This window comes from Ascochyta rabiei, chromosome 20 (assembly GCF_004011695.2).
Source record: "Ascochyta rabiei chromosome 20, complete sequence".
NCBI classification, from domain to species: Eukaryota; Fungi; Ascomycota; class Dothideomycetes; order Pleosporales; family Didymellaceae; genus Ascochyta; species Ascochyta rabiei.
In genome coordinates this window covers 258614-280052 of record NC_082424.1, presented here as the reverse complement: position 1 = coordinate 280052, position 21439 = coordinate 258614, and the positions used below count along the sequence as shown (strand labels likewise).

The following is a 21439-nucleotide window of genomic DNA, read 5'->3' as shown; positions in this document are numbered from 1 at the left end:
TAGGCGTCCTGGCTTCTCCGCATTATCATAAGCTGACATCAGACGATCTTCAATCGAGATGTTGAACAGTGTCCATGCAAATTGGCTTCGGACACGTCACCTAAGTCAGAGTGACACCGAGAGCTTCAAGTTGGCACGCCGTGCACAATCTTCACGCGACCGAGCAACGAGGGTTGAGTTGAGTTCGTGGGTGGTGGTCGTGGGGATGTCGCGAATCAGCTCCGCTGCGGAGAGCTGCTTTCATCGTCCTCGCTACCGGCCAATTGGAAGCTAGTGACATCGGTTGATAGATGGTGCAGTCGACGACGTCTCGCACACTACAGTCACAGAGCCGCACAATCTTTGGCTATTACGACCTTCCGTTCTATTTTTGTGTCCTGTTGTTCTCCACGCCACCTGCTCAGTATGCTTAAATCCAGATGGGCGCCCCAGGGTGAAGAGGAAGCGCCGAAGCCTGCAAAGGCCCAAGCAGCAACAGAAGCAACAGCGCCTGCGCAGACTACCACAGCACCACCTGTATGAATGCCCTCACCACTTCCAGCCCTTTTCCATAGAGCTTATGCGACCCAGGCGGTCAACGTGTCTTACGAATCGACGTACGACACCCCCTCCATAGACCCTTTCGCCCAGACTGCGGGCACCGACGACCTCTTCTTCGATGACGACATCACGCCAATCTCCCAGCCTGTTGTAGAGCAGAGCAGCACCCTCGGCGCAGAGGCCCCGGAATTCATCCCTGCGCTTGAAGAGGCTGCACCACCGACTGCGCCGCAAGCACACCTTGCACCAAGAGCACCACGCGAACCCAGAAATGCCGACCGCGGAGGCCGGGGACGGGGCCGTGGGCGCGGGGAAGGACGCGGTCGAGGTGAAGGACGTGGCCGAGGAAGAGGAGGCCGTGGGCGCGGCGGTCCAGTGGGCGACATTCGTCTCGAGGAGCAGGCAGTTAAAGACGCAGAAGCAGCCAGAGAAGCCTCGCCCGCGCCCGAGCCTACAACTGCAGCTGCAGCCACAACAACAGAAAACAACGAGGCCCCCGCCGACGCGCCCACGGGCCCCTCCGCACCAACCACCGCCTCTGTCCGCGGCGACCGCACCTTGACCGGAGGCTCAAAGCGCACACGCCTCACCGAAGCCCAACTCAGTGCCAAGCTAGCCTCAATGCGCAGCAAGAACGCCGCGCTAGCAAACGCCCACGCGCGCGCCGAGGCCGATGCAACGGCCTTCGAAGCCCGCGAAGCTGTGCTCAAGCAGCAAGACGCCGAGCGTAAGAAGCTGGCTGCCGAGAAGCAGAAAGCCGAGCGCAAAGACCGGCAGCAGATGATGGGTGAGCGGGAGAAGAACAGACAGAGGAAGCTGAACGCGCAGGGTGGGCGAGAGTGGGATATCGAGAAAGAGGACGGATTCGACGGGACAGGAGAGGAACGCCGAAGAGGCGCAGCGCGCGGAGCCTACGGCGGGGTCTCTGCCCCGAGAGCCGCTCCGGAAGGGCCAAGAGAACTGTTCGATGACGGCGGCGATTCCACATCCCAGCGCGGCCGTGGACGAGGGCGAGGCGGGCGCGGCGGACGAGGAGGCCGAAGCGATCTCCACGAGAGCCGGGCTCAGGAACCTCACGCCCACCGTGGAGGCAACAAGCAAACCTCCCAGCAACCCCCCACAAATGCAGACTTCCCAGAGCTACCCTCTGGTCCCAAATCAGCACCCAGCACCACCGCCGACGCGCCCAAGATCAAGGAGTTCTCCATCAAAGGCAAGGGCGACAACAAGAACGAAGATATCCGCAAGTTGGAGCCCGAGCTCAGGAGCGAAGTCGAGCCAGCAGCGTCAGCACCAGCATCAGCACCAGCACCAGCATCGGCATCAGCATCAGCGGCGTCGGAGAAGAAGGCGGAGGAGCCAGCCCCACGACCGAGTGTTAAAAAGGTGGAATCGTTTGGGCTGGAGCCGATGAAGAAGGGTCAGAGCTGGGCGGACGACGAGTAGGATGCGTCGAGATTGGCGTCGTTGCAAACAATCACGAAGCGAATATCCAATATCCCAATAACCATCCATAGAAGCAAAGGAGAGAAAAATCACAACGTGCAGTTGACGGCAGATTGGGTGTGCAACAACGTGCTCATATTGACCTGCTTTTTTTCCCCATATCATACGATTACATACATACTCTGACAAGACATGATCTTCATCCCGTGTTGATCCTGCCCAAAGTTTTCTCGTTCTTTGGGGTGACAGACCATCTATCGTTTCGAAGTGGAAAATGCTGATCAGAAAGCGCCGGAAACACTGACATCCAGCACCGCCACCGCCAAACAGAAACGAAGGAAAAGAACACACCCAGCGCCCGCTAAGGCGAAGTATGACAAGTTCGCCGTCAGAAACAAAATTATGCTAAGACACATGAACAGCCTTACGGGTCCAGTCCCGCTCTGTTCACTGCGTCAGCACATCCGAAGAAGGGGTATCAGAGATGGGGGCGTGAAGGGTGGGAGGATCGTCATGGACTTATGACTCGCCTCCTGTCGCTGCTGGTGCGGCACCACCCTCACCCGCTCCACCACGGAATCCACCCCGTCCTCCACGGCCGCGACCACCACCACGGTCGCCGCGCTCGCCGCCACGGAAAGCGCCGCCTCGGCCTCCACGTCCTCCACGTCCGCCGCGACCACCCTCGCTGTCTGAAGCGCCTCCGCTCCTGTAGCCACCAGTGCCTGCGGGTCCACCACGGCTACTCGCCTGCCAGCTGCCAGCACCGTACCTGGGGGTGTTGCTACGCTCGTTGTAGATCTTGACGCTCGGCTTGTCTGGCCCACCCCTGGCGTTCTTAACGTCTGCTGAGACACGGCCAAGAGCAGCGTGCATGTCGGTAGGCGAAGTGAAGTGAGCGACGAAGAAGTGCTTGATCTTCTCAAGCTTCTCAATCTTGGACCTGTCCTCCTCGGCAAGAAGACCCCTAGCCTCCTCTTCATCCTTGACACCTGTAATGAACAGTCCTTTGCTCTCCTTGCGCTCCACAGGCTCACGAGGGGCAGGCGATGCTGGGCCCTTTTCGGGTGCCGTTATGCCGTTTGACTTGACTTCGCTGGGGATAGCCTTCTCGGCAGCGGCGTTCGCGGGCGTGTTGTTGTTCGAAGTAGTAGGCTGAGGTGTAGCAGCCTTGGAGTCCTTCGGTGCAGCCGCAGGTGCAGGAGAGGGTCCGGTGCGTGTTGGCTGAGCAGCCTTGGCCTGCTGTTGGGGGACCGGCGGGGTGGCGACAGCCGCACGAGGCTGCTGAGGAGCGTTCGCTGGAGCGTTAGCAGGGCGCCCCTGAGCAGGCGATGTGCCAGGAGCAGGGCTGGGAGCAGCAGGGGTGGCAGAGGTTGCGACGGCGGGGGCGGGGGCGGGCTGTCCGGCCTGGCCTGGAGGCGCGACCTTACCACCACGGTGGGCAAAGTTGAAACCCTGAGCGCGCATCTCTGTGCCGATCCTGCCGTTGTCGATGTCGAGAACGAGCCAGCCATAGGCGGCATCAGCAAGGTTGAAGTTCCACATGTTCTTGAAGGCGCTCTCGTCGATGACTCCGCTCTGGGGGCCAGGGGTGGGTCCACCGAAGGGGTTGCCGCCGTTGGCGACAGTGGGCATTTTGTTGACAATCTCGAGGGCCAGGTTGAGCAGTCTCTGCTGCGAGTCGCTGTCGGCGATGGCGGGCTCGACCTCGGACTTGACAGTGTCCCAGACGTCGTTGAAGGAGGCCTTGGAAGCAGCAAGCTTGCCGCGGTAGTGATCCAGGGTGGGGTTGACACTGAATTCGTTGTACGAGCTGCCGTAGCGGAAATGGAGGCCGGCAGATACAGAGAAATCGGCCTTCAGGGTGACGGACAGCTGGTTGAGCAGACCCTCACGTGCAGGCGAAGCATGCGTGACGAAGATGCGTGTTTCGGTAGGATCATATACTCGATTCGCCGTGTCGACAAGCTCGCCCATCTGCAGCAGGGTTGTCCACATGGTACCCTGGCCACCTGCAATGGTCGTCCTGCCCTCGCCGTTGTCGAACAGCTTGTGCATGACCACGGCGCCACCCAGACCGAGCAGTCGCAGCTTCACGCCGCCAACGTCTAGCAGCCGCGAGTGCGCCTCGTCGATGATGTGCAGGTTGTCGATCTTGTACTCGCCGGATCGCAGCTTCTCCAGCACCTGAACGTCTTCGCAGGCGCCCCATACTGTGTAGACTGGCACGTTCAGTGTGTATGTCTTGTTCAGGAACAACGGCAGCTCGGAGAGGGGCAGGTGTTCGCGCTGGAAGCGTTCCTTGATCGGCGGCTGTGGTGGCGCCTGGGCGATGGAGCGCTTGACGCTTTCAGACAACAGGGGAGAGTACTGTGCGACGTGCTTGAGTGTCCTGCGCCGGTTAGCCTCCTCTTCGTCCACTCCAGATCATGCGCGTGGTACGTACTTGTCGGCGATGCGGTCGAGCGAGCGGTCGTCGTAGAAGCCGAAGTCACCAGTGTGGATGATGTAGTTGGCGCGAGCGTCTGCGGCGAGCTGGTTCAGCGACTGCAGGTTTCCTACGTCAGGTCAGTCTGGGGGCCCAACACAGAGTGCGCGGCGATGCTCTTACCCCGTACATCAGCAATGCAGAGCACTCGTACACTTCCTTGCTGGATCACGCGGCCTTGGTTGGGGAGCAGCGGGACAGCGCCGGGCGCCGGGCCGGAGGGAGCGCCACCATTGGAGAGGTAGCTGCCGGAGTAGGGGCGCGGCTGGTTGGGAGCTTGCTGGAGGCAGTCAGCAGGTCGGCGAAGAGGAGCGGGGCAGCAGGGCAGCAGGGCGCGCCGTCAGACGTACTGAAGCCATGAGAGTGGTGTCAGACGAGTTGTGAAGAGGCCAGGTGTAGGGTGGCGGGGCGGCGGGGTAAGAGTGGCGTGTGCAGGCAGGGACTTCCTGGGTGTTGCGGTCAAGGAGAGGGATAATAGAGCCTCTTCGATTATTACGTGGTGATGGCGACAGTGAGGAGTGGTCGAGCAAGTGCTCTTTCTCTGCAAACATTGGGTTGGGCACGGGCGCTACACTAACCAGGTAGCGCGTTCCTGGCCTACCATGGCAAAGTGACCTGGACTCTGGAAGCTCGAAACCTCTCCCCGTCTCACCTGCACCATGTACACACGACCCTCCCAAGCTGTGCACCAACACCGGACAACGTCTCGACGCGCCGCCCTTCCGTGTTGTCATGCTTGCCAGCTTCTGCAGTGGCATTTGAAATCCCTCGGCCGCTGATGGCCAAGCCAGGTTCGCACTGGCTCGTCAGCGCGTGCTTCTTGAGACTTGAGCTCGCACAGAAGAGCCAAGTGGCTGAGACTCGAAACCTGCCACTGACACCCTCTGCGGTACTTGACGCACTGGCAGCTCAGACAAGAGCGTCCTCACTTCACGCTTCTCACCACTGTGGAGGAAACGCACATGCTATCGTGGCAAACAGCTGACTGCAGTATCGTAAGGCGCAGAGGACTGAATCTCGCTGAACCTCGCCCTACTTCATACTTCATACTTCATACTTCCCTCGCCGTCTTCGTCCTTCTGAACCAGCCTCCAAGTCGTCGCGAAGCCTCACTGTCAAGAAGCCTCATTGTCAGGAAGCCTCGTTGCCGTCACAGCCTCGCCCTCAATGTCTACGCGACTGGGGCTGGCCAATGAGTGTCGGCCTCTGCGTCTGCCCGGCACCAAGATTGGCGCGCTAGCGTGGACCCTCTCTTCAAAATTATTCCATCTTCCCCACCTCGCAAGACAAGACAGCGCATTGTCCGCCATAAATCTCTGATCTCTCGCCGCTCTGCGACTGATCTTTCCCCAGGCCTGCTTCTACATTTTCCCACTGTAAAAGCACCGCCATGGACGAGCAACAGTTTGTTCAGCTGCTCCAGAGCCTGCTGCAGCGTAAGATGCCCGCATTCCTCGAGTTGGAGTCGTCGCAACTAACACCGGCCAGCTGACACGGATGTTGTCAAGAACGCCACGGCTGCTCTGAACAAGAATTACTACAACTCGCCTGCTTCTCTCAACGCCCTGCTGCAGGTGCTTTGCGGGCACCCCGACAATGGCCTGAAACAGCTCGCTGCCGTCGAGGCCAGGAAGCTCGTTGTCAAGCACTGGGCTGCGCTGCCTGACGACCAAAAGACCTCCCTCCGCAACCAGCTGCTGCAGTACACATTGAACGAGGAGTCCAAGCTGACCAGGCACTCCGCCTCGCGTGTCGTCGCGGCGATCGCTGCGCAGGACTTTGAGGATGGACAGTGGGCTGACCTGCCCGGCCACCTGCACCAGGCCGCCACCAGCTCCACCGCACGACACAGGGAGGTTGGCACATTCATCATCTGGACCACACTTGAGCAGACTGGTGACGCCTTTCCTGGCAAGCAGTCCGACCTCTATGGCCTTTTCAGCAAGACCATCCAGGACCCAGAGAGCGCCGATGTCAGGATCAACACTTTAATCGGTTTGAGCCGCATGGCTATGCTGCTTGAGCCCGAGGAGGACCCCAAGTCCCTCACTGCCTTCCAGCAGGCTATCCCCGCCATGGTTGCTGTTCTCAAGCAGACCGTCGACGAAGGCGACGAGGAGCACGCCATGCAGGCCTTCGAGGTCTTCCAGACTCTGCTCGGCTGTGAATCCGCCCTTCTCCAGAAGCACTTTGGCGATCTTGTCAGGTTCATGCTCGAGCTCTCCGCCTCCACCGAGGTCGAGGACGACTACCGTTCCCAGTCGCTCGCATTCCTGATGCAGTGCGTCCGCTACAGGAAACTCAAGGTTCAGGCTCTCAAGATTGGTGAGGAGCTTACCTTGAAGGCGCTGCACATCGTCACTGAGCTTGGCGATCTCTCCAGTGAAGACGAGGATGTCACGCCTGCTCGTTCTGCCCTCGGACTGCTTGACATTCTCGCCTCCAGCCTTCCCCCAAGCCAGGTTGTCATTCCTCTTCTCAAGAACCTCGGCAACTACTTCTCCTCCCAGAACCCTGACTACCGCCAGGCCGGTATTCTGGCGCTGGGTATGTGCGTTGAGGGTGCGCCCGACTTCATCGCCACTCAGCTCCACGAGATCCTGCCCATGGTCCTGCACCTCCTCGAGGACCCCGAGATCAAGGTCCGCGCTGCTGCCCTTAACGGTATTGCTCGCTTAGCCGATGACCTTGCTGAAGACGTTGGCAAGGAGCACGCCAAGCTCATCCCTGCCATGATCAAGAACTTTGATCTTGCCGTCCAGAATGCACCAAGTGCCGACGATGAGCGCACCCTTGCCATCGTCCGTGGCAGCTGTCATGCCATCGACTCTCTCATCGAGGGCCTTGACCCCGAGGATGCTGGCAAGTACGTTCCCGAGTTGGTTCCCCGCTTCAGCAAGCTCTTCCACCACGAGGATCTGAAGGCCAAGAGCGCTGCCATTGGTGCTGTTGGCTCCATTGCTTCTGCTGCCGAGAAGGCCTTCTTGCCTTTCTTCCAGCAGACCATGAACGAGCTGTCTCCCTACGTCAGGATCAAGGACAGCCAGGATGAGTTGGATCTTCGTGGCGTCACATGCGATTCTATGGGCAAGATCGCCTCGGCCGTTGGCCCTGAGCCCTTTGAGCCCTACGTTCTGCCACTGATGGAGGCTTCTGAGGAGGCACTTCATCTCGACCACCCTCGCCTGCGCGAGACCAGCTACATCCTCTGGAGCACCATGGCCAAGGTCTACGAGGAGGGCTTCGCCAAGTATCTCCCGGGTGCGATCAAGGGTCTCAACGAGTGCCTTGACCAGGATGAGACAGGTACCGATGTTGAGCTTGGCGAGCACGCCAGCGAGCTTGTTGGCCAAGAGGTCATCATCGAAGGCCAGAAGGTCAAGGTCATGTCTGCAGGTGAAGATGATGACGATGACTACAGCGACCTGAACGACGCCATGGCCGATGACGACGACTGGGACGACCTTGAGGGAGTCACTGCTGTTGCTATGGAGAAGGAGATTGCCGCCGAGGTTTACGGCGACATCATCACCCACACCCGTCGCGAGTACATCCCCTACCTTGAGGAGACCGTCACCAAGCTTCTGGAGCTTGTCGATCACTCGTACGAGGGTATCCGTAAGGCTGCTCTTGGCACACTCTGGCGCACCTTCGCCTGCCTCTTCGGCATGGCTGAGGGCGACGGCATGGCCAAGTGGGTACCTGGCCTTCCTCTCAAGGTCGAGCCCCCTGCGGAGCTGAAGAAGCTCGGCAATCTTGTCATGACTGCCACCATGGCTACTTGGCAAGATGAGATGGACCGGTACGTTCAAACTTTTCCATTTTCTACACCATTTCCCGCAAAGATGACACACTATTCGTTAATCCCAGCTCACTCCGATGCACAATGTTGCACTTGAGGTGAAAGCGATTCTACTTCTGAGCTCACCATCGCATTGACTATGCTACCACGTTCATGGAAGAAAGCATTGCTGACAATGTTTAGGGGCACTGTCACCGACATCAACCGCGATGTTGCTGCCACTCTCAAGCTTTGCGGTCCTGCCGTCCTGATGACCGAGAACGGCACTGTCGTTCCTGACCTGTGCCAGCAGTTGCTTGCCGTCATCACCAAGCGCCACCCCTGTCAGCAGGATCTTGGTGACGAGGCCGACGAGGATATCCTTGACGAATCCTCTGAGTACGACTGGTTGGTCATTGAGACTGCTATGGAGGTCGTTACTTGCCTTGCCGTCGCTCTTGGCGGACAGTTCTCCGAACTCTGGAAGATGTTCGAGAAGCCCATCATGAAGTACGCAAGCAGCCAGGAGTCCACGGAGCGCAGCGCAGCTGTTGGTACCATCGCTGAATGCGTTGGAAACATGGGCGAGGGCTGCACGCAGTACTCGACTGGTCTGCTCAAGCTTTTGCTCCACCGTCTCTCTGACGAGGACCCGGAGACCAAATCCAACGCTGTGTACGGCATGGGTCTCCTGTGCGAGGCAACTGCCAACGACGACGAGATCGTCAAGAATCTCCCTACCATCTTCTCCAAGATTGAGCCCCTTCTTGACGCTCAGGACCAGGCTCGGCTGTTGGACAACACTGCTGGGTGCGTCAGTCGGTTCATCTCCAAGCACACGGACAGGCTCCCCGTCTCGGAGGTTCTCCCTCGCCTCGTCCAGCTCTTGCCTCTCCGTGAGGACTACGAGGAGAACAAGCCTGTGTTCGGCATGATTGTCAAGCTGTACCAGAGGAACGACGCTACCGTACAGCAGCTCACGCCCAGGCTCATGCCCATCTTCGAGCAAGCGTTGAGCTCTGAGGATCAGCTGGAGGACGAGACACGCGCGCAGCTCACTGAGCTTGTTCAGTACCTGCGCAGCAAGTAGGAAGTTTGATGAATGGCATGGAACAAAAAGGATGGATACCCCGTCGCAAGACACCTGTAGATGATGATGACGACCCCGGTGGTACAAGGGCACATTGATACCACGGATTTACGACCTAGATAGGATCTTGAATGAAGACTTTAGACGCCTGCACAGGCAAGCACATGCATTGCTTTGGGGGGGGTGCGAGTGAGGTGAGCACGGGACTGCTGGGGACTGCTGGGGACTGCTGGGGACTGCTGGGGACTGCTGGGGACTGCTGGGGACTGCTGGGGACTGCTGGGGACTGCTGGGGACTGCTGGGGACTGCTGGGGGACTGACGGGGACTGCCGAGGAGTGGCTGGCGTGGTTGGTTGGCGGCAGTGGTCCAGACGCTAGCCGCCTTCTCCGCGTGACGTCGATGCAGCCAGTTCCTGGCGGCTAGCCGGATTTGTGACATTGACGTCTCGTACGTGCATGAGACAAACAGCTGCCTCACACTTGACACCACACTATCGCTGATCCTAGCACTACCACTGCCACCGACCATCACTCGCAGTGCCGCAATCTGGCTGCACCTGCATAGCTGTACACAGCTTCACATCCACCAATACCAAACGTTGCTTCGGTTGTTGCTTCGGTGGGAGACTCCCAAGCTCCGCTACGCTCCAAGCTTCGCCGCCACCTCGGCTTCCACCAGCGCACTGCATGCACGCATACCCTTGCGCGCCTTTCGTCGACACCACCTCTACGACCTCTGCGACCTGTACGACCCAACCACTGCGCGCGCCTCTTCGAAAGCTTGACAAGTCGAGAAGAGCGCCACCGTTGGAATACGCGCCTGCAGGATGGCACAACGGCGCTCAGCAGGATGGAGGGCGGCAACAGTGGGGCTGTTCTCCCTCCTCGCCAGTGCAGCGCTCGCAGGACCGGACCTGACGACAAGGCACGAGAAGGGACGCTGCGCCATAAGGGGCCAGTGTGGCAAGCAGAGCTTCTTTGGATCTGAGCTGCCCTGTCCCGACAATGGCCCAGCCAAGACACCGACCGACGACGTCAGGAAGCAACTGGTCGCCATTTGCGGTGAGCAATGGTCAGAGACAGACGTCTGTTGTGAGGCCGAGCAGCTGGATGCCCTCAAGACGAACCTCGACCGCGCCACGCCCATCATCAACGCCTGCCCGGCCTGCAAGGAGAATTTCTTCAACATGTTCTGCACATTCACCTGCTCGCCAGACCAGTCGCTGTTCATCAACGTGACAGACACGGCGCCAAAGGGCGACAAGTTTCTCGTCACGGAGTTGACCCACCTGGTTTCGGACGAGTACGCAGGCACATTCTACGACAGCTGCAAGGATGTCAAGTTCGGCGCCACCAACGGCAAGGCCATGGACTTCATTGGCGGCGGCGCGAAGAACTACACGCAGTTCCTGAAGTTCCTTGGCGATAAGAAGTTCCTCGGCTCTCCCTTCCAGATCAACTTCCCGCGTCCAGATGAGGCCGAGTTTCCCGACATGGAGGCCATGAACAAGCACGCATACCCGTGCGATACCGACGATGAGCAGTACAGGTGCGCTTGTCTTGATTGCGGCAGTTCGTGCACTCAGCTCCCTGAGGTCACCGAGGCTAAGCAGTGTTACGTCGGCTTGCTGCCTTGCCTTTCTTTTGCTGTCATCATCGTTTACTCTGCGCTACTGGCCTTGCTGTGTACTGGTGTCGCCGCACACGTCGCCAAACAGAAGATCTCGCAACAGAAGAACGAACGACTGCGCCTTCTACAAGATCTGGAGCCCAGTGATGATGAGGATGAAGGCGACATCGTCCACAACATCGGCATGTTGGACCGTCCCACCAAGCACTACATGGTCAACACATGGTGCGACCGTCTCTTCAGCCGCCTTGGTTATGTATGCGCGAGGTTTCCGGTGATCACCATCGTCACCAGTGTTGTTGTCGTCGCGTTGATGAGCTTAGGGTGGCTGCGTTTTACCATCGAGACTGATCCTGTTCGCCTATGGGTTGCTCCAGATTCGGCAGCTGCACAAGAGAAGGCATTCTTCGACGAGAAGTTTGGTCCTTTCTTCCGAGCCGAGCAAGCTTTCCTCGTCAACGATACCAGCAAGGGTGCGCCAGTGCTGAGCTACGAGACGCTGGACTGGTGGTTCGGCGTTGAGGACCAGATTCGCCGTCTCAAGTCATCTCAAAGCGGAGCAACTCTCGACCAGGTCTGCTTCAAGCCGATCGAAGACGCTTGCGTTGTGCAATCGGTGACTGGCTACTTCCAAGGCGATTTCGCGAACCTGTCGCCTAGTAGTTGGCAGGATGACATCATGGACTGCGTTGACAATCCTACTCAGTGCTTGCCTGAGTTTCAGCAGCCTCTGGACCCTCATCTCCTATTCGGTGGTGTCAACCAGAGCGTCCTGGATGCCCAGGCGCTCGTTGTTACATGGGTAGTAAAGAACCACGCCGAAGGTACGCCTGAGCTGCAACGCGCGATGGACTTTGAGGATGAGATGAAGAACTATCTTAAGCTGGTACAAGACGATGCCAAGAGTCGTGGTCTTCGCCTGAGTTTCAGCACCGAAGTCAGTCTCGAGCAGGAGCTCAATAAGAGCACCAACACCGATGCTAAGATCGTGGTGGTGAGCTACATCGTCATGTTCTTGTATGCCTCACTCGCACTCGGCTCGACAACCCTTACAGTACGATCTGTCCTCCGCAACCCTGCAAATGCGCTTGTTCAGTCCAAGTTTATGCTGGGAACTGTTGGCATTCTCATTGTCCTTATGTCGGTCGCAGCCTCCGTTGGACTGTTCTCTGCCGCTGGTATCAAGGTCACCCTGATCATCGCTGAAGTCATCCCCTTCCTGGTACTGGCTGTTGGCGTCGACAACATCTTCCTCATCGTGCACGAGTTCGAACGCATCAACGTTAGCCACCCCGAAGGCTCCATCCCGGAGCGCGTATCGCGTGCTCTGGGTCGCATGGGACCGTCCATTCTGCTTTCTGCACTTACAGAAACGACTGCGTTTGCTCTCGGCTGCGCAGTGGGCATGCCTGCGGTACGCAACTTCGCTGCGTATGCCGCAGGTGCTGTTTTCATCAACGCCATCCTTCAGGTTACGATGTTCATCGCTGTTCTTTCTCTGAACCAGCAGCGCGTCGAGAACAACCGCGCCGACTGCTTCCCATTCCTTCGAGTACTGAAGGCGGACCCCGGCTACCTCAACGGCGGCATGGGTCACGGCGCTGGCGAAGAGGGAGCTTTGCAGCGCTTCATTCGTAAGACTTACGCCCCAGCTATTCTAGGTAAGAAGACCAAGGTAGCCATCCTCGCCGTCTTCTTCGGTATATTCACAGCTGGCATTGCTTTGTTCCCTGCCGTCGAGCTTGGCCTCGATCAGCGCATCGCCATGCCAAGCGACTCTTACCTCATTCCGTACTTCAACGATTTGTACGACTACCTCGACGTCGGCCCGCCAGTCTATTTCATCACCAGAGAGCTCAATGTCACCGAGAGGAAGCCCCAGAAGGAACTCTGCGGTCGCTTTTCCACTTGTGACCAAATCAGTCTCGCGAATATTGTTGAAGCCGAACGTAAGCGACCCGAGGTGTCGTACCTGGCTGCACCTGCTGCCAGCTGGCTGGACGACTTCTTCCTTTGGTTGAACCCCGAGAATGAGAAGTGTTGTGTCGACAAGGGCAAGCCCTGCTTCGCCAACCGCACTCCAGCGTGGAACATGACCCTCTACGGCATGCCCGAGGGCGAAGAGTTCATTCACTACCTCGAACGCTGGATTGATGCGCCAACCACAGAAGACTGTCCTCTGGGTGGCAAGGCTGCCTATTCTGACGCCCTTGTCATCGACGCCAAACACAACACGATCCCAGCTTCGCACTTCCGTACTTCCCACACTCCTCTCCGTTCGCAGAGCGACTTTATTGCTGCATACACTGCAGCACGCCGCATCGCCAAGGAAATCTCCAAGGATGTCGAGACCGAAGTCTTCCCCTACTCCAAATTTTACATATTTTTCGACCAATACACATCCATCGTTCGCCTCGCCGGCGCCCTCATCGGCTCAGCGCTTGCAGCCGTACTGGTCATCACTACAATCCTGCTTGGCTCCATCTCCACAGCCCTTGTTGTTACTCTTGTTGTTGCCATGATTGTATCAGCCATTATCGGCTCCATGGCCGTTATGGGTGTGTCGCTCAACGCCGTGTCCCTCGTCAACCTGATCATTTGCGTCGGTATCAGCGTTGAGTTCACAGCTCACATCGCACGCGCATTCACATTTCCCAGCCGCGCGACAATGGAGCGAGCGCCCCGTCACCGCTTCCGTGGTCGCGATGCTCGTGCCTGGACCGCCATGGTCAACGTTGCAAGCAGCGTCATCAGCGGAATTACAATCACGAAGATCCTCGGTGTCGGCGTACTGGCCTTCACTCGTAGCAAGGTATGCTCACACCCTTATTTTCCCTCTCCATAACAGTGACTAACGCCAATGCAGATTTTTGAAATCTACTACTTCCGCGTCTGGGTCGCGCTCGTTCTGTGGGCCTCGACACACGCACTTATTCTCCTCCCTGTCTTGCTCAGCATGTTCGGAGGGAGAGGCTACGTCGATCCCGAGAGCGAAGGCGGGCTCGAGCAGGATCTGAGGCGGAGACAGTATCCCGCGCTGCTAGGTGACGACGATGAGGAGTACGACAGCGATGATTAGGTGTCGCGCACAGCGTCCTTACGGTATTATGGACTAGTCTTTTATGCATGTATTCTATTCTATGGTGGCTGGATTAAGCGGGTAGTTGATGGGGGGTTAGGTCGGCCAGAACCGTGATGGGGACTGGACGTCACCACAGTATCTCACTATCGCCACAGAATGTTCAAAGCAACCTTATCACACGCACAAACCCGCCACGTCCATCTCACACTCGCACCAACGTACATAAAAACAATCTCACAGTTCAGACCTCTCCCCCTCCCCTCCTCCATCGCCACCATGCCCAGCACGACACAGCCGACCATCCGGCCCCCTCCACGAGCGCCTCACTACCAACACACAACCTACAGCACAACACGTTCCCCATATCAACCTTCCTCTCATCCCGCACCAACCTCTCCTAATCCCCCCGCAATGATACCCTCCTGCCAATCCACCTCGCTCGCATCCGCCTCGTTGAAAGACGCCCCTGTCTCCAGCGCCGGCGCGCGCAGCATCTGTGGTGGTTTACCGCTCACGTCGCGGCTAAACTGTTTAGCCACGTTTACACCGTCACGGGGCGCACGAGCGTGTGTCGCGAAGCGGGGTGAGGCGTGTAGATTGGAGAAGTAAGAAAGTGAGGCGAAAAAAGGATTCAACGATGCAGCTGATAAGTGTGAGGTTTGAGGAGGGATCCTGCGGGGGGTTAGGAGGTGAGGCGAAAAGGGAATGGGGAGTGGAGAGAGGTGGTTTACGCGACACGGGTTTTGCTGTCTCGATTGTACCGGGGGGGAAGCACAATACTGGTTTCGAGCAGATTGTTGCTGCTCATGCCACAGCTGCTGGAGAGGTATCCATGCCCGCCGCCCGCCTGTTAGCCACCCGTTGATGCCAACGCTGGGGTTGGCGCCCGATAAAATCGCCTTCTCATACGGCGCAAGGCGGGCTTGGATTCCGCCGTTGGTGTCGCCGGCTGCTACGCGAAATGCTTCTAGCGGCTTGTCAATCGGGCAGTCGGGTGGTGAGAAGGTTGGGAGGTACCCGATGCTTCGTAGATTGTGTGTCTAGATACGCAGACTCCCGTGTCCGATGCTTCGGCCGGTTTGTGAGTGTCCCGTTTGCTTTTACGATGACTCGCATGTGGTGTGAGTCTGCCCATTGCAGGGCTGTGGAGATTTGATGCGGAGCTGTGGCATTGACAACGCACGCTGGGTAGGCACCCGCACTGCAGCCGTTCTCTCCGGCATCGATGTCGCCAGTGATGCTGGTTCCGTTCGGGTAAATTGGATTGCAAGAGCTGTTTGTCCAGACTGGGTAGTCTATGCTGACGGGATTTGACACGTGGAAGGTGGTGCGGATGACGGCACATGCTTCTTCATTGTGGTTGGGCTCCTTGGGATAGCAAACGGAACCTGGTGGGACGCCCTGGATGAGAGCGCCAGACAGTGTTGTATTCAGGGCTGACCATTCTGATCTAGAGGGCCAGCATTCGTCTTTTGGAGTCTACTCATATGCTGGCAGTAGGCGTGATTTTGCTTTGGGTCGTTGGTAATACGACACTGAGACATTTTCACTGCAGCTTTGTCGCTGCTGCGATGATCGAACTCGTCAGGAATTGAAGCAAGATTTTTCTTTTTTTCATGTTGTCCAATCGTCGGCCCTTGTGAGTGCTGAAGCATCATCGATCCAACCGCCGCATGAACGTAAAAATAGAGTTGAAGGAAGACTGTGGGGCTTTCCTGGGTTGTTCGCATCATGTTTCAGTTGCGATGTCAGACCACAGGTTCTTGAGCAACAATGTGATTGGACTTCCCGTACGTAGGATTGAACGTGGAGCTCACCGGGACGATGGTGGGTCAGGCCAAGGCTGCAGTAAGCGCGGGGCGGGAACGAGGGATCGAAGAATGCGACGATAGTTGCGAATCATGCATGATGAGAGGCGCACTAGAAAGTCCCAATCGGGTGTTCGGCCCAGATTGAAATCAACTTCGACTTTGTTCCTACCGCAATTCGATGAGTGTTGCCATGACCTTGAAATCAAGACCAAAGCTTCAGCCGAGCACACAACTGTTTCGCAGCAGAATAGAACGAGCAAGCATGATGAAATAGTGTTGAGCCTTTCTCTATATACATATGTAAATTGGCGTTCAAACCCTAAGACCGTCAGTTGACCGTGCAGCAGATCCTTACGCGCATACTGACTGATGTCAAGCCTTCAGATCAGGCATGCGGTGCCTCTTATTCAACCTCCTTCTCGGTTCCTTCGTCTTGGTTGGAGGCACGTATCGTTCGTGGGATGCTATACTCGGTGCAAGGATGGGCCGAGCAGCGCGCACGTCGCTATCGGCTAAACTTGCTCCATCTTTCGACCCGCCGTACGCTTCTGGATGTGAGGATAGATTGAGTTGCGAAAGCCTGACTCGTGATCGTGTTTCCGGCCTCTCTGTCGTGGCTTTTGTGATTACGCGTCGTGAGTGCTGGACATCGTCCTGGGTAGCGGTATCCCTCCGGAAGCTCAAGTGCTTGTCGCTGAAGATGCGGCGCAGAAACCGAGGCATGATTTCAATATGCACGATGATGATGATGAAGAAGAATGCAGGGACTCGAGCGAAGAAAGGATACGTTAACCTGGCCCCAGTAGTGTTATCGACGAGATGGTGATGGTTGGTGGCGGAAACGTAGTTGCGGGGCTGGACCCTGTGGCTTCGAGGGCGCACTTGCCATTGGGTGACGATGTGGGTCTTCTGCTATCATGCGTCAAGCACCAATGTCACGTGCTTCGCTTGCTAACGTGAAGGGTCTCCCCTTGCGAAACGCTGTTCGCGCATGCTGTACTCCAAGTTTCGACCCACTCTCGCGACTATATCGCCGCACTTGATGTGGGAGTTTGCAATCTATGCTCGGCAATAGGAGAGCGGCGTGTACGAACACCGAGAGTAGCTGCTGGATTTCGATGTAGAGGACGAGCTCGCGGCTCGTCTGAGGGGAGAAGAAGCGCAGTGCTGCGGGCGCGGGTGAACAGGATGCCCCGAGGCCTGCTAATGTGTGCGCGAGGCGGAGGGCTTGAGTGTGGATGTAAGGTTCGGGGGTTTGTGCGGAGCAAGACATAGTGAAGTGGAGTGAGGTTATTGTGTTAGTGCCAGAGTGGATGTTTGCTTGTTGTATCTAGTCTGGAGTTTTTTCTTCGGTACCCATGTGAGGTACCAGAGTACCCGTGGGAAACGAACAAGAGTTGGACCGGTTCGTAGCATCGCATGGCTCACGGTTTTGCACTGTCGTGCACTTGCAATGAGTTTCCTATCTTCCACTCTCCCCCACCCTCTTCTTCATCACCCCAGCAAACCTCGAAGGCGCCGACACACCTCAACAGGGTTCGTTACTGTTGCTGACCACCTTTACCCCCTCCACATGTTTTCTTCTTCTTTGCACATCCTGTTTCACGTATGTAGAGTAGATACAATACTATTTGCTTATAGTAGAGTGTAGCGCGCAGGGAAGGGAAGAAGTGAAGATATAGGTACAGAAACAAGTGAAAGAGTAGGGTGGTGGGGGTTTGCCAGGCCTTTGTGTAGGCTGGTTATGGGAGCTGGCGCTTGTATCGCGCTCTTCCACGCTACTGCGATCCTCTGAGCGGATCAGCTCCTTCATGAAACGAATCAGCTTGCAGAGTGGTCGAGGAAGAAGATAAGCTTTGTCTGTGGCAACCCTGATAAAACACTCCCAGAAGCAACGACGTCGCTTCTGACAACACGATCCTGTCTGCTGCCGCAGATCGATTCTCACTTCTCGCCCTCCTACCTTCCACATGACCTCCACTTCGACAATCTCGGGACATCGGTCACCGGTTGTACGGGTAAGTGCCAGATAGGTTCGGAACGAAACCAGCAGAAGGTCAGCGAGGGCAGGTGTAGCAACGTGCGTTTGGCAGGCATCGATGGCATGGGTGAACACTCCAGGACAGGACCGTGTTGGAGCGGCGTGGGCTTGAGATACGCCTGGTAAGTGTTGATTTTTCCATGGCCACGAGAGCACGGGACGAGGAGGATAAGGGGGGTTGTTATATCATCACAGCACAAGGCCAAGCGTACTGTGGCGAGCGATAGTGAAGGAGAGTGCAGGGTGGTATTGATTGAGGAATTAGTGTAGCGAGTAGCACGCGCTTGTATATGTGTACAACAGCCGTAGCAATGTAAAATCGGTCTCCAGACTCCAAACACCATGGCATGCTCTACATCACCCCTCTCGGCACCAGCACCAGCACCACCGCCCTCACCCCGACTAGTAATACTCCGGCAACCCGGCAAAGTCGTCCAGCCCATCGACGCCGTTGTCAGGACACGTCCAATCGCGATCATACGCCGTCTTGGGCAGGATCCCCGCAGCGAGTCCCTGGCGATAACTCCATTGCGTTGCCTTCTCCGTCTCCCAGGTCCAGTAGAACCAGCCCCAACCGGCCTCGAAGCTGTCCATCTGCGCAATGGCAAACTGGTACAGCCATTTCTTGTAGTCGGCCGAGTAGGACGCCGGGTCGGCGTTTGCGGGGTCGCAGGAGCATTCCCCTTGCGCGGGACACTGCGGTTTGAGGATCGAGGTGGACGAGTTGCCCGTGTCGTAGGTGCCTTCCCAGCGCGTGCCGATGGCGACGTTGTTGATGTACTGCGTGCAGTCTGTGTCGGCCTGAGACCACTCGCCGCACATGGTGGGGCCGAAGCCGGTGGTTTTGTCCATGGAGCGGAGGGACTGCTGGGTCCATGCGGCGCAGGCGAAGTTGAGCTTGTCGCGGTGGCCGAGCGAGAGTTGGTCGACGTTGAAGATGACGTACTGGTGCACGTCGAGGAGCAGGTTCTTGTTGTTTTGTAGCTTGCCTTGCCAGTTGTCGAGCCCCATGAAGCCGTCGCCGAAGACGATTATCCCTGATATGTTGTCTGCGCGGATCTGCGTGATGGCCGTCTGCGTCCAGTTGACTACGCGCTCCGTGTCGAGCTCGACGTTGCGCGGCTCGTTGACTAGGCCGTACATGGTGACCACGTTCTTGTACCGCGGCTGCGCGAAGAAGACGGACAGCTTGTGGTGGATGTCGAGTGTACGCTGCGCATTCAGATCCCCGTCGGTGCCGTTCAGCCACCCAATCACGCCCTGTCGACCCGAGTGGTTCCAGCCGTTCTGACTCCCCGGCGCGCCGTGCAGGTCGAGGTTCACGCGCAGCCCGTTCTGGCGGCAGTACTCGATGCCGCGAAGCAGATACCGCCACGACACCTGAGCCAGGTATGGGTCGCCGTCGTACGTCTGCACGATCCAGTAGCCGAAGGGGAAGCGGACGTGGTCCATGCCCGCGGCGCGGATCTCTGCAAAGGTCTGGCGATTGACAAAGGTCGAGTAATGCTGCTCGAGGGTGGATTTCGCTTTGGTGGGACCGAGCTTGGTGAGCAGCGTGTACTCGTCTACCACGCCGTCACGCGCGCCAAAATTCTCGAAAAACGAAGGCGTGATGAAGGGCTCGATGTTGAGCCAGCCGCCGACGTTGACGCCGCGGATGGGCATCTTGCCGTACTGGAACGTGTCTTGGAGGTTGGGGACTTTGCTGTTGGCCTGCACGTTGTCGTTCCATGTCGAATTGAGACCGATGATGGGGAGGCCACCGACCAGCTCCTTCGTGTACGTGACGTTGAAGTCTTCCGTGTCATACCAAGACCAGGGGTCAAATATGCCGCCTTTGTCTTCCTGCGGTACGCTGTTCGGATCCTTGCCGTTCAGGTTGCTGTTCTTGGGTGTGGACTGCCCAGGTGCAGCGTCGCTCGACGGGCTGTCATTGCTCTTTTTGCCAGACATGAGAACTGCCACGGGGATGATGATGGCCAGCAGTATGAGAACAGAGACGAGTGCGATGATGATCTTTTTCCGCTTCTTCTTCTTCGCCTGCTCCTCAGCCGAGTAAACGGTGGGCGCACTCCCTGCGCCGCCGCGTTTCTCCATCATGTACTGGTGGTCGTCGTCGTCTTCTATCCCACCCTCCTCCGCCAGGGGACCGCTCACGACGCGCCGCTTTCTCTGCTCGTTCCTCTGCTGTTTCTCGCGCTGTCTCCTCTCCCGCCTCTCTTCAGCCTCCGAGGGTGTGTGTTTGGCTGCGTCTCTTTTTCTCTCTCTCTCGTCGTCGGTATGCCTACTCCTCCTCTTCCCACTCGCCTCCATGCCGGCCAGATCCCCCAGCGCCACAGCACCGCCCTTGACTTCTCTGCTCTCCCTCTTCTTCCGCCGCTCTTCTCTCCTCTTCCTCCTCTCCTTCTCCTCGAGAATCTCCCTGTCGCTCTCCTCGACCCTGCGCCTCTCCTCCTCCTTTTTCGTTCTGTTTTTCTCATTTTTGGCTACCTTGACCCGATCCTTCTCCAGCGCCTTCTCCTTCCGCCGCACCTCCTTGAGGTAGTCCTCGTCGTAGTCGTAGCCACGCCACCCACCGCTCTTCTTGGCCACCTCTTTGTCGAGCTTGGCGAGCGCATCGAGCGAAAGCGGCGCGCCAGACTTGCGACTGCCCTCGCCTTCCGTGGTGCTCTGCCTCCGACTGCGTCTCGCCTGCCGCGGCGCGGGACTCTCCCATTCCGAGTCGCTCTGATATCGGCTGTCGCGGGGCGCGCGCGAGCTGTCCCGAGGCGCCTGGCTCGACGTCCGCGGCGAGGGCCGCAGCAGCTCGCCCTGCGAGTCTGTCGCGCGGTGGCCTTTTCGGCGGCGGCCCTCGAACTCGTACGGCGTGTGGGCCTCGCGGCTGTTGCGTCTGCGTCGGCGCTCGGTGCCGGAGGTGTCGCCGTGGGACTCGCGGCGGCGTCTGCGCTCGTCGCCGCGCGGTCTGCGGCGCGAGGGGTCATCGTGCTCGTCGGCCGTGGGCATGGATGCGGCGGTCTGTCGTGTCCCTGGGGTGAGGAATGCGGGGGTGAAATGACCTCGGGTGGGGGAGGGTGTGACACACGCGGGGTAAGAATAGACGAGGACAAAGGAAAACCACTGGAAAGCAAAGCAAAGCAAAGCAAAGCTAAATGACGATACGATGAATTGAATATGTACAATGCGGTGCAGCGGCCCTGCGGCTCAAAGGTGCAGGGTGCACGGCGGCTGAGGCGCTCGTTGCTATGGTGATGGCTGTTGACCGACGTGGCTGTCGCGGCGCTTAGCTTGGGACGAGTGAACAGAGTGCGCCATGCTCCCAGGGTCCAGCTTGCACATGCTGCGAAACCAAGGCAGTAGCACGACTCCCTTCGCGGCTGCGAGACAAGAAGGATGAGTTGGGTCAAGACCGAGTCCGGGATGTCGATCTCGTCGGCGGCTTGGATCTCGGCGCTTCTGATATTGTTACTGCCTTGCTTGCCCATTTCCCATCTGGCGGCAGATCAGCAATGCCTCAGGATCGGCTTCGCCG

General features: G+C 57.9%; 6 protein-coding genes across 6 annotated transcripts, besides 6 other annotated features; 4 read left to right on the top strand and 2 right to left on the bottom strand.

Moving 5' to 3' along the window:
• Nucleotides 1–405: 405 nt before the first annotated feature.
• On the top strand, nucleotides 406–1986 carry EKO05_0010565 (uncharacterized protein; the record flags this gene model as incomplete). The annotated part of the gene is made up of 2 exons (XM_038943583.1): nucleotides 406–516; nucleotides 571–1986. 2 exons carry the CDS (start codon nucleotides 406–408, stop codon nucleotides 1984–1986), a joined length of 1527 nt encoding a protein of 508 aa, XP_038793525.1.
• Nucleotides 824–894: a tandem repeat.
• Nucleotides 1823–1874: a tandem repeat.
• A 519-nt stretch (nucleotides 1987–2505) lies between the features above and the next one.
• Nucleotides 2506–5025, bottom strand: EKO05_0010564 (uncharacterized protein; the record flags this gene model as incomplete). Its single annotated transcript, XM_038943503.1, has 4 exons — nucleotides 2506–4378; nucleotides 4433–4544; nucleotides 4598–4754; nucleotides 4825–5025. The coding sequence occupies 4 exons, from the start codon at nucleotides 5023–5025 to the stop codon at nucleotides 2506–2508; spliced, it is 2343 nt and encodes a 780-aa protein (XP_038793524.1).
• Nucleotides 3170–3203: a tandem repeat.
• Nucleotides 3344–3384: a tandem repeat.
• An 839-nt stretch (nucleotides 5026–5864) lies between the features above and the next one.
• On the top strand, nucleotides 5865–9345 carry EKO05_0010563 (uncharacterized protein; the record flags this gene model as incomplete). The annotated part of the gene is made up of 3 exons (XM_038943588.1): nucleotides 5865–5910; nucleotides 5963–8276; nucleotides 8460–9345. 3 exons carry the CDS (start codon nucleotides 5865–5867, stop codon nucleotides 9343–9345), a joined length of 3246 nt encoding a protein of 1081 aa, XP_038793523.1.
• Nucleotides 9346–9547: 202 nt separating this feature from the next.
• Nucleotides 9548–9676: a tandem repeat.
• Nucleotides 9677–10173: 497 nt separating this feature from the next.
• On the top strand, nucleotides 10174–14055 carry EKO05_0010562 (niemann-Pick type C- protein 1; the record flags this gene model as incomplete). The annotated part of the gene is made up of 2 exons (XM_038943621.1): nucleotides 10174–13788; nucleotides 13843–14055. 2 exons carry the CDS (start codon nucleotides 10174–10176, stop codon nucleotides 14053–14055), a joined length of 3828 nt encoding a protein of 1275 aa, XP_038793522.1.
• A 2205-nt stretch (nucleotides 14056–16260) lies between these two features.
• On the top strand, nucleotides 16261–16695 carry EKO05_0010561 (uncharacterized protein; the record flags this gene model as incomplete). Its single annotated transcript, XM_059637789.1, has 1 exon — nucleotides 16261–16695. One exon carries the CDS (start codon nucleotides 16261–16263, stop codon nucleotides 16693–16695), a length of 435 nt encoding a protein of 144 aa, XP_059493772.1.
• Nucleotides 16696–18312: 1617 nt separating this feature from the next.
• EKO05_0010560 (Glucan 1,3-beta-glucosidase) lies at nucleotides 18313–20913 on the bottom strand (the record flags this gene model as incomplete). The annotated part of the gene is made up of 1 exon (XM_038947257.1): nucleotides 18313–20913. The coding sequence occupies one exon, from the start codon at nucleotides 20911–20913 to the stop codon at nucleotides 18313–18315; it is 2601 nt and encodes an 866-aa protein (XP_038793520.1).
• Nucleotides 20914–21031: 118 nt separating this feature from the next.
• Nucleotides 21032–21056: a tandem repeat.
• Nucleotides 21057–21439: the final 383 nt, after the last annotated feature.